General features: G+C 40.5%; 1 protein-coding gene across 1 annotated transcript in view; it reads right to left on the bottom strand.

Annotated features, from left to right (window-relative positions):
• Nucleotides 1–917: 917 nt before the first annotated feature.
• Nucleotides 918–12,726, bottom strand: part of PEX11G (peroxisomal biogenesis factor 11 gamma) — a 33,274-nt gene continuing 21,465 nt past the window's right edge. The window contains exons 4-5 of the mRNA XM_073545891.1: nt 10,331–10,381; nt 918–4,830 (exon numbers count right to left, since the gene is read on the bottom strand). Coding sequence (XP_073401992.1) covers nt 4,605–4,830; nt 10,331–10,381 — 277 coding nt within the window. The 3' untranslated portion in view covers nt 918–4,604. The remainder of the gene's footprint in view (nt 4,831–10,330; nt 10,382–12,726) is intronic.

The following is a 12,726-nucleotide window of genomic DNA, read 5'->3' as shown; positions in this document are numbered from 1 at the left end:
AATGCCTTGCGAGACCTGTGATGAGGTAGTCTCGCGTTGCTATAGCGATCTCGCGAGACCGCTAGAGTCACGCGAGACTACGTCATTACAGGACCTTGCCGCAAAGCATTACTGGGAACGCTTAGGCCGGGAATGCATCGCGGGACGCCGGAAGGTAAATATACACCGATTTTTTATTTTTTATTCTTTTTTTTACAGGGGTATGGTACCCAGGGCCTGGAGGACAGTCTCCTCTCCTCCACACCGTGGGTACCAACCGCACATGAGACCCTTAACTTCCTGCATGGTGGGCATAGCCACATGCGGGAAGTAAGCGATTCTCATGCATTCCTATGGGTGCGAAATCGCGGCAATTCTTTGCGATTCCGCACAAAGAATGAGCATGCTGCGTTTTCCGCGATGCGATTCCGCCGCGGAAAAAAGCGCAGCATTAGCACAGCATGTGCGGAATGCCATAGGAATGCATGGGGGGCGTTCTGTACACGATTTTTAAGCGTTTTCGCGCCGAAAATCGCGGCAAAAACGCTTAAAAATCGCTACGTGTGCACACAGCCTAAGGCCGGGGTCAGACTTGCGAGAAACTCACACGAGTCTCACATGTCAATATCCGACACTGCCGCCGGCACTTGGATCGGAGTGTGCGGCTGCCTGTATTTCTATGCAGCTGAACGCTCCAGTCCCGAGTGTCAGCGGCAGTGCCGGGTATTGATGTGCGAGACTCGTGCGAGCTTCTCACAAGTCTGACCCCGGCCTAACAGAAGGGTACCAACAATTTTGTCCATGTATTCAAAGGGAAGAGCCACAAAGCAGCTGAAAAACGTGAACTGGCGCCATCTAGTGTTGATAATATTTAAACATTCCTTCTTTAGAAAATCAATAACTAATAATTATTTTAGAAAGCAATCAAATAACCTTGTGTCTTTTATTTCTGAAAAAATACATTGTTTATTAAATCATGTCAATTTCGTTAAGAATTACAACAAATTCATAAGTGCAAATATTGAAGAATATTAAGGACAGCTTTAGATTTTTTTTTTTTCTTACCTGTGAGCAAAGCGGTCTGTGGACTTTGGGGAGAGACCTGACTAGGCCGAAGCTGGCGGGCAGCTTGACATTGCCATGCCACAGCTGTTTGACAGGTCTCCAAGTGCACACGTTGCAGAGACCTTTTTATTAACTGGAGCGCTGCAAGAAGAATCCCACCAGGGATCTCAGACTTCTCAGGTCTCTCCCCATCATCTCTTGCTAGCTTTTCAACTATGTTCTGCAATCGTTCATCCAGGCTCTGATTCATACTGCTGTCGCTTGGGCATCTTTAATTAGAGACAGGTTCATTTTAATAAGTTTGCACTGTCTGCTTCTTCTACGCTCTGAGCTGCAAAGTTGCTGGCTGCAGATGGGAGTTTTCTGAGAATCATTCAGTGAGCTTTTTCCTACAGCAGAACCTTTAGGAGTCTTTTTCAGAGCTCATCTCAACTGATTTTTTTACCTCAGACCACATGAAAGATGAGTGAGAAACAAATCACCTGATAGGAGTTAAGAATGAGACACACAAAGGAAGGAGGTGCATTTTTTTTCTACAGCAATAACATTAAAAGTGCACATCTTGCTACAATTTAACCCCTTCAACCCCGGGCGATTTTACATTTTCATTTTCCCTTCCTCCAAGAGTTATACCTTTTTTCATTCTTCCGTCCTTATGGCCGGATGACGACTTGTTTTTAGAGGGACAAATTGTACTTTTCAATGAACCCATTCATTCTAGCACATAGTGTATTGGAAAAAGGAGAAAAAATTTCAAGTGTGGTGAAATTGCAACAAAAAGTGCAGTTCCACAATGGTTTTTGGTGTCTTTATTTACCATGTTCAATATATGGTAAAACTGACCTGGTAATATAGTTTCCCAGGTCATTACGAGTACGCAGATACCAAACATGTATAGTTTTTGTTACGTCGTTTACCAATCGGATTAATTTCATATTTTGATAGATCGGACATTTCTGTACACTGTGATACCAAATGTGTGTATTTTTCATTTATTTTTAATGGATTTATTTTTAATGGGGGCAAAATGGGGGTAACAAGCGGTTTTTTTTTGTTTTTTTAATATTGCTTAATTTTTTTTACAAAAATTTTTTTACACTGTATTTAACAGTCCCCTTTGGAGACTTGACGCTGCGATCGTCCAATCGCTTGTGATATATAAAACATTCCCAAAAAAATGACGATGGCTGTGCGAGATGTCGAACAGGGAGAACAGGTCACAGAAGAGTGAGCTCTCAATCAAAGGCAGGGGACCGGATCCAGTAGGAGGAAGGCTGAAGAACTGTAAGTGCTCTCCTTACACTTGTGAGATCATCTGCACAAGAATTAGCTAATGGACTAGGTAACAACGAAGAAACGGACTTATAATATAAAGTTATGGAAGTAATCATCATTACAGGTGCTTTACTGTGATGACGTTACTTAGGGGTCTAAACACCGGCTGACCCCCTTTAAGCGGTCTTTACTTGGTTTCATGAGTGTTTCAGGTTTTTTTTTTCTGTTTGACATTATGGACATGGTTTTCCTTTCCCAGATCTTTCAGCTTCATTTATCACTTGTGACTTTTGGACAACTGTCCTCCAAGTGCCCTAGTGCAGTACAAAATCTATCGTATTTTTTCGACTATAAAAGGCACCGGACAACAAGACACCTAGGTTTTAGAGGAGGAAATTAGGAAAAAAAAATTGAAGCAAAAAATGTGGTCAATTCTGTACTTAATATCCCCATCCTGGTGTGCATGGGCCCCCTCATCCCCATCTTGGTATGCACGGCCTCCTCATCCCCATCCTGGTAGGCATGACCCCCTTATCTCTAGCCTGGTAGGCATGTCTTTCTCATTCATCCCAATCCTGGCCCCATCCTTATCCTGGTATGATTGGCCCCCATCCTGGTATGCATGGTCCCATCAGAAAACATTAAAAAAAACAAAAAAAACCAAAAAACATAACACTCACCATCCTCCGCTCCCTCACAGCGTCCTGTTCCAATGCTAGCAGCTGATTTATGCTTGTATGCAGCTCATGGCAGGGACACTGCTCTGCATGCCAGGACTATGTGAGTGGAGGGCCGCGAGAATTCATTGCTCGCTGTTTTGTAGCGAGAACAGTGTCAGCTGCTAGCTTCCTGCAGCTGCCGGGCAGTCACGTGTCCCCACCACTAAAGATAATGTAAATTCACTGCATTCCACACCCAAGGGAGTGGAGGGCAGTGAATATTCATTTCTCTAAAGTAACGGGCACACGTGACCGCCCTGCCGCTGTGACTGACACGGTGCGTACTACTTTATAGCAATGAATACTCACTGCCCTCCACTCACAGTCTCGGCATGCAGAGCTGTCAGTATTCTGGCAGCTTTGCTCTGCTTGTAAGCAGCGAATGATGTCCCTGCCATGAACTGCTTAGGCTAATTTCAAATTAGCGTTTTTTTGTGCAGCGTATCGTGTGCAATACAAACGCAAGCAAAAAACGCATCATGCGTTTGCGTTTTTTATGCGCATTCGTTCTCTAGGGGTTAAAACCAGTGTCTACACATATTTACGCCAAAAACGCATGCGCACGAAAACGCAGACAAACGCATGTCCATGCGCACACCTGCATTCCCATAGACTGTAATGCGTTATTTTGTCGCCTTTCGGCGGACCCAAAAATGCAACAGGTTGCGTCTTGCACACCGCAAACGACAAAAAACGCAAGCGCACGAAAACGCATACGAACGCGTGCAAATGCAAGACCATGCGCACGCCATGTTAAACATAGGTACGCATGCGCATGGACGCGCACGATGCGCTGCGCAAAAAACCGCTAATGTGAAACCAGCCTTACAAGCATAAAGCAGCTGCTGCCACCGGAACTAGACGCTGCAAGGGAGCACAGGAAGGAAAGTGTAATTTTTTTTTTTGTTTTTTTCTGATGAGGCCATGCATACCAAGATGGGGATGGGGCCCAATCATACCAGGATAAGGATGGGGTCATGCATACCAGGATGCTATTAAAGAGAAATGAACATTAATTGCCCTTCACTCCCATGGGTGTGGCTTGCAGTGAATATTCATTTCGCTTTAGCAGCAGGCACAGGAGTTAGCCGGAGCCACCAGCTCCTGCCTCTGTGACCCACTGCTCCCCAATCTCGCCACCACAGCCAGAGCCGGCACATCCGGACTATAAGACGCACCCACCCCCCATTTTCCTCCACATTTTTGGAGGAAAAATGTGCATCTTATAGTCCAATAAATAAGGTAAGTTAATTTTTGAACACTTACTTGAAAATTAACATACGATGTATTAAAAGGATTGTGTGAATTTGTTCTAAAAAGATGCAAAATTAGTAAAGCCTAAGAAAAAAAAAAAGTATTTGGTTTAAGGTCAAAGTCATCAATTCGCATGGGTCATTTTGAAGAGATTGGGTTTAGAATTTGTGCAGAAGTCACTGAAAATCCGAAAGCAGAGGTTATTCCTGACCTTAGGTCTTCGTTGACATTTTTTGCCCCAGAGAACCATGACTAGCATGCCAGGGATGTAAATAGGTAGTTTGACTTGAAAATTCACTTCTCTCTTTGACTTTAGACTCCTGCAGAGCTTCCTCTAACGGCAGTCTGGTAGATTCCAATTATTGAAGAAATTGTCCCCATCAGACCAACCAGCCATGTGGGAGAGCATCCCCCCCATAAAAAGCCAGGGGGCATCCAGTGAACAGCATTAACTAGGTCAGAGAGACAGCTGATAATACACAAAAGTTCTGATCTCATCTGGAACTTAATTTCTCCTCTGCTCTTTGGAGGATCATCCCTGCAAAACAAAGGCGTGTCAAAATAACAGCAAGCAGTACATCCCCAAAGGACCAAACTCCTTATGGAACTCACCCTTTGTCTTCAAAATAAATATTACATTTTTATAGAATAAAAGGGTTTTTGGCAGTAAATACATTCATCACCTGTACAAAGGCTCATCACTGGGGGGAATCCGACTGCTGGGTCCCCAATGATCCCGAGAACCTCCTATGTATATAGAGCAGTAGTTCACATGTGTGACCACTAGTGATGAGTGAACGTGCTTGGATGGGATGTTATCCGAGTATCTTGGGTGTTCTTGGATAATATGTCCAAGTCCCCAAGGCTGCATGTCTCACGGCTGTTCGACAGCTACAACACATGAAGGGATTGCCCAACAAGCTGGCCGACCATCTGAAGTGTATGAGGGCTTCCCGCGTCTCACCCAACAGATGATGCCGGCGGAAGATCAGGGCCGGACAGATTAAAACGAAACAACCAAAGTTCTAAGAGAAGACAAGGCGATGCCAGAGTTATCTTGTTTTAGTCTATGCACTGAAAGCACATGAATGCTCAACCGAGATGGCCGTTCATGTTTATGGAGGAGTCAGGAGAGTTAGCCGTGGGCTGATAGCTCATAGATATGTAGAGAGACAACTGTTGGGCCGCTGGTCTCACTGTTAACTCTTTCCGCTGTTTATTGTTACAAAACGAAGATTAAAACCAAATGTTTCAAAGATTTTTTCTTAAATGAGACAATTTCATAAATTACTTTTAACCAATAGGTTTATGGTGGTGATCGCTGCCGTTACAGGTAGATGTTAGCTATGTATTACAGGCAGCATCTGCCGAGTGTGGAGCAGCCACAGCTCATGAGCCTGCGACATACATGAACAACGACTGCGCTGTACATGTATGTCAGGATGCACGAAAAGGTTAATATAATGTAAAGTGTGTGGGGAAAGCTCTGCCATCCCATGATGTCTGCTCACAAGGGAACAAAAGTCAGATTAGGGCATTGCTAGCTCCTAGGTACTTCTGTTTAGGGGAGGTTGGTGGCGAGAGCTGCCTAGCTGAATTATACAGCTGGCTTTATTCTGTTTGATCAGGCAAAACAAAAGTCTATAAACCCAAACTTCTGTGTCTACTGTACATATTACAATAACGATCTTATTAGAGCACCCCCTACTGTTCTTTGAATTGCATCTTAGAACATCTAGCTCGTCTATCAGTTGCACAAGTCCAGCAGCTCAGTGACACGGTCCCAATGATTCCCTCTAATGTGAAGGCCAGCCACTAAGAACCTGGCTTCTTACAAGCACTGGACACATTGTGCAGAAGGTCCGAGAGGGAATGAAAAGCCCACCTGGGGGCGCCATACCAAGCGTGTAATCAGCGTCGGACTGGAACACCTTGGGCCCACCAGAGAAAATCATTCTTGGGGCCCACTATGTAGCTGCATAGTTAAATACCAGACCACCAATTGTGCGGTAAAACACGCTAATATCCGGGTATAATATAAGGTTGTACATGTCTTAATTATGTAGCAGGAGTTGGGGTAGCCCCCTCATAGAATATAAAGCAGCCCCCTCATAGAATATAATGTAGACCCCTCATAGAATATAATGCAGCCATCTCATAGAATATAATGCAGCCATCTCATAGAATATAATACTGCCCCCCTCATAGGGTATAATGCACCCCCTCATAGGGTATAATGCACCCCCTCATAGGGAATAATACTGCCCCCCTCATAGGGAATAATGCACCCCCTCATAGGGTATAATGCACCCCCCTCATAGGGTATAATGCTGCCTCCTCATAGGGAATAATGCACCCCCTCATAGGGAATAATACTGCCCCCTCATAGGGGTATAATACTGCCCCCCTCATAGGGAATAATGCTATATAGATATATAGATATAGAGTTAGATAGATATAGATAGAAAGATAGATGTAGAAATAGATATAGAGATAGATAGTAGATAATGGATAGAAAGTAGATAATGGATAGATATAGATAGAAAGATTCATAGAGATAGATAGAGATAGATATAAAGATAGATATAGAAAGAAATATAGATAGATAGATCTATAGGTAGATAGATATAGAGATAGATAGAAAATAGATAATGGATAGATAGATATAGAGATGGCTATAGATAGAAAGATATAGAGATAGATAGATATATAGATAGAGATAGATAATAGAGATAGATAATAGATAGAGATAGATAATAGATAGAGATATACAGATATAATAATAATAATAATATAGACATATATAGATATAGAGATAGATATATATAGATAGATGGCTATAAATAAAAATAGATATAGAGATATATATATATAGAGATAGATAGATATAGAAATAATAGATATAGAGATAGATATAGAGACAGATAGATATAGAGATAGATATAGAGATAATAGCTAGATATAGAGATATGTATAGAGATAGATAGATATAGAGTTAGAAAGATAGATAGATATAGAGAGAGATATAGAGATAGATAGAGATAGCTAGATAGATAGATGGATAGATAGATATAGATAATAGAGATAATAGATAGATATAATAGATAGATATAGAGATAGATGGATAGATCAATAGATAAAGAGAGAAATAGAGATAGATAGATAGATAATGAGATATAGAGATAGATATAGAGATATAGTGTTAGATAGAAAGATAGATATAGAGATAGATATAGAGATAGATATGGATATAGAGATAACAGATAGACATAGAGATAATATATATAGATAGCTATAGAGAGATATAGAGATAGATATAGAGAGAAACAGATATAGATATAGAGATAGATATAGAGATAGATAGGTAGATAGAGATAGAGATAATAGATAGATATAGAGATAGATAGATATAGATATAAAGATAGATAGAGATAGAGAGAGCGGTAGATAGAGAGATAGATATAGAGAGATAGATACAGAGATCGATAAATAGATAGAGAGATAGATATAGATAATAGAGATAGATAGATAAAGATAGATAATAAATATAGAGATAATAGATAGATATAGAGATAGAGTAAGATAGAAAGATAGAGATAGGTAGATAATAGATAGAGATAGATAATAGATAGAGATATACAGATATAATAATAATAATAATAATAATAATAATAATAATAATATTATAGACATATATAGATAGATATAGAGATAGATATATATAGATAGATGGCTATAAATAAAAATAGATATAGAGATATATATAGAGATAGATAGATATAGAAATAATAGATATAGAGATAGATATAGAGACAGATAGATATAGAGATAGATATAGAGATAATAGCTAGATATAGAGATATGTATAGAGATAGATAGATATAGAGTTAGAAAGATAGATAGATATAGAGAGAGATATAGAGATAGACAGAGATAGCTAGATAGATAGATGGATAGATAGATATAGATAATAGAGATAATAGATAGATATAATAGATAGATATAGAGATAGATGGATAGATCAATAGATAGATAAAGAGAGAGAGATAGAGATAGATAGATAGATAGATAATGAGATATAGAGATAGATATAGAGATATAGTGTTAGATAGAAAGATAGATATAGAGATAGATATAGAGATAGATATGGATATAGAGATAACAGATAGATATAGAGATAGATATAGAGATAATATATATAGATAGCTATAGAGAGATATAGAGATAGATATAGAGAGAAACAGATATAGATATAGAGATAGATATAGAGATAGATAGGTAGATAGAGATAGAGATAATAGATAGATATAGAGATAGATAGATATAGATAGAGATAGAGAGAGCGGTAGATAGAGAGATAGATATAGAGAGATAGATACAGAGATCGATAAATAGATAGAGAGATAGATATAGATAATAGAGATAGATAGATAAAGATAGATAATAAATATAGAGATAATAGATAGATATAGAGATAGAGTAAGATAGAAAGATATAGAGATAGGTAGATATAGATAATAGAGATAGCTAGATAGATAGACATAATAGATAGATATAGATAGATATAGAGATAGATATAAAGATAGATATAGAGATAGATGTAGAGATAGAAAGATAGATAGATATACAGAGAGATAGATATAGAGAGAGATAAAGAGATAGATAGATAGATATAGAGAGATATAGAGAGAAATAGATATAGATATAGAGATAATAGATATATATATATATATATATATATATAGAGAGAGATAGATACAGAGAAAAGATATAGAGATAAATAGATAAAGATAGATAGATATATAGATATAGAAAGATAGATAGATATAGAGATATATAGATAAATAGCTATAGAGAGAGATATAGAGATAGATATAGAGAGAAATAGAGATAGATATAGAGATAGAGCGATAGATAGCGAGAGATATAGAGATAGAGATAGATAGATACAGAGAAAAGATATAGAGATAGATAACGGATAGATAAATAGATAGGTATAGAGATAGATAGATATAGATATTAGATAGAGATATATATATATATATATAGATAAAGATAGATAGATATAGATGGTAGCTAGATAGATAATAAATATAGAGATAATAGATATAGAGATAGATAGATAGATAGACATAATAGATAGATATAGAGATATATATAGAAAGATATAGAGATAGATAGATATAGAGATAGATGTAGAGATAGAAAGATAGATATAAAGATAGAGCGATAGATAGAGATAGATATAGAAATAGATAGATATAGATAATAGATAGAGATAGATATAGAGATAGATAGATAATAGATAGAGATAGAAAGATAGATAGATATAAGAGATAGAGAGAGAGATATATAGAGATAGAGAGACTGATAGAGAGAGCGAGAGAGATATAAAAAAAAAAACAAAAAACACAATACTCACCTCTCCTCCTCGCTCCCACGCTGATCCCGGCTTCAGTGTCAGGAGCTGCCCCCTCTGCCAGACACACAGCGGGTGCGCGATGTAGTGACGTCATCGCGCACTGGCTGTGAGCCAGGAGCAGAGAGGACTGAGGGTGGCGCGGCCCTGATTTACAGCTGTAGTCTGCAGAGCGGCTTACTGGGCTGGGGGCGGGGCCTCTGGGGGTGGAGACTGTGAAATGATATTCACTGCTTCGCAGTGAATATTCATTTCTCTTTAGTAGCGGGGACAGGGGCTCCTGCCTCCTGTCACCCGCTGCTGCTCCACTGGCAGGGGCCCCCAAAGCAGCTGCATGGTGTGCGACACACCACTGGCTGGGGGCCCCTGGAGCAGCGGGGGCCCTAGGCAACTGCTGGCCCTGTATGCCAGCAGGTGCCAGGGCCCACCAGATGCCAGGGCCCACCGGAGAATCCACCGGTTCTCCGGTGGGCCAGTCCGACGCTGCGTGTAATAGCGATACCTAGGCATTCATGCTTCATGTAATATGACAGAGTAACATGTAATTGTGGCACAACTCTCTTCATGATGAGGAAGAGGGCACAATGCAGAGAAGAGGTTACAGTCATATTCAACTTACTTAGAATGTTTCCCTTTATTTCTTCTTAGCAATATTAATGTTCTTAAAGATCTAAAAATGAAAATAAAAATGAAAGTTATTAGTGAGGAGGGGGCAAATGAATAAGCTGGAATTGAAGGACCTGTATTTTAAAAAAACAAATAAAACCCCACAACTGTGTTTCATGATTTACATCATATTTATTATGGAAATTTCTGGCATAAAGTCAGCAGATAGCTGGTGTAAACTGACTACATGGTGTAAGGATGCACAAATTTATCATTTATTTTGGCACAAAAATCTGAAGTCACTCTCTGACTGCAGACTTGTGAATGCTCACAGTGCTAATAGCACTCGCTGTGAGGATTCTCCAGTGCAATGTGACCACGAGTATGAGAAAAGATTCCCACCAGCCGTGTGCGGCCTTGCTCAATTCAAGCGAAGTGAGTGAATTGCGCAGATCTAGTCAAAATGTGTCTGGAAGTGTGCATACAGCATACCTTACGTCACATGACCACCAGATCTTGGCACCGGTGAATCCTGACAGTGTGCTGTGAGGATTCAATCCTGCAGTGACAGAGTGACTTGAGAGTTTTGTGTCAAACCTGGATAAACCCTTTCAATTTAGTGCATTTTAAGAATGTTTAAGTCTCATTTTTTGCTTTCTAAACATTAGAGACAGCATTGATATTCAGGTGTGTATAGTAAAAGAAAAAACGAGCCAACATCCCAGGTATTACTATAATATACAGCTCTGACAAAAATTAAGAGACCACTGCACAGTTTTATAAAAATCAGAAAAAAATCTCCCCCCCCCCCTTCCCTATATTCCCCCCTGCTGGCACACATTGCCCCCCCATCCCTATATTCCCCCCTGCTGGCACACATTGCCCCCCCATCCCTATATTCCCCCCTGCTGGCACACATGGCCCCTCGTTCATATATTTCCCCCCTGCTGGCACACATTGTCCCTCGTTCATATATTTCCCCCCTGCTGGCACACATTGTCCCCCCCTCCATATATTTCCCCCTACTGTCACACATGGCCCCCGTCCCTATATTTCCCCCCTGCTGGCAAGCACATGCTAAAATAATAAACAGTTAACTCACCTACTGATGATCGCTCCTGCTCCCAGCTCCCCTGTGGCTTACCTGTGTCTGAGCTGAGTCATCCTCCTCCTGCAGGGCACACACAGCTGCTGCTCATTCAAGCAGCTCATTGTAGCTACAGGACCTTCCATGATGTGACCAATAGGAGCTGCTCAGCTGCGGTCATGTGACTCGCAGTGCACACTGGGAGTCATGTAACCGCAGGTCCTATGGTCACATCATGCAAAGTCCTGAAGCAATGAGCTGCCTTAATGAGCTGCTGCTGCCGCTCACCCTGCAGGAGGAGGATGACAGCAGACTCAGCACAGGAAAGCCATGGGGGAGCTGAGAGCAGGAGTGATCATCAGTAGGTAAGTGTCTATAGTGACTTGGGGTGAGTGCAGGCACATGTAATATGCACCGCTCCCCTGTCTACCCACTCTGCGCTGTTTCAGCACCGAGGTGATGGACAGCGGGTGCAGTGAATATTACATGAGCCTAATGAGCGGGAGCACAGGACCTCCCGCTGTCTCTGCAGCCCCCATCCAGCCCACCCCAGCCCCCTGACACCACTCCAGAGCCGCCCCCCCCCACTCTATAGCACAGCAGCACACAGATTTGCTTTATAAGACGCACCCCACACTTTCCCCCAAAATTTGGGGGAACAAAAGTGCGTCTTATAAAGTGAAAAATACGGTATATTGATTAAGTCAATTGTGCAATTTCTTATCATATCATCCGCATGTGTGATCTCTCTTTGTGCTCCCAACTTTTTTGCATTCGTGCATGTTTTTATTTTTTCCCTTCTCTCCTTGACTCTGATCTGGTCTAAATAAAGTGTTGTATATTCTAGTAATACCTGGGATTTTGGATCGTTTTTTTCTTTGATCTTGATATTATAGCAGCTATTTATCCCATTACATACCAAGTCCCATATTATGCTCATTATAATTGGCACTTTTGCAATTAGATGATAGTATAATTACGCATATAATTTCCATGAGTCTTTTAATGTGCCTACAGTGTAAATCAAAGAATCCCCCCGCCCGGTAAGGGTCACTGTAATATTAATATTTACATAAAATTAATACATTGTAACATCATGATTATCACAAAGTTATTCTGCTGTTTTTGACCCGGCACTGCCGCCTAGTGTTCGCCTAAGTACATTGCATATTAATGTCTTACACAGCTCTGGAGCACTAGCACCCTCTCTATATTCTTTAAAGGTCTGCGTTTTTGTGCCTGTATGAAAACATTTATATTTTTACATTCTGTGTAACGTGATGGATTTATTGAATATGGGGGTATGGTATAGGAAACATACT

This window comes from Dendrobates tinctorius, unplaced genomic scaffold (assembly GCF_039654945.1).
Source record: "Dendrobates tinctorius isolate UK_male_01 unplaced genomic scaffold, ASM3965494v1 ptg000011l, whole genome shotgun sequence".
NCBI classification, from domain to species: domain Eukaryota; kingdom Metazoa; phylum Chordata; class Amphibia; order Anura; family Dendrobatidae; genus Dendrobates; species Dendrobates tinctorius.
This window is presented reverse-complemented; position numbering and strand designations above follow the sequence as displayed.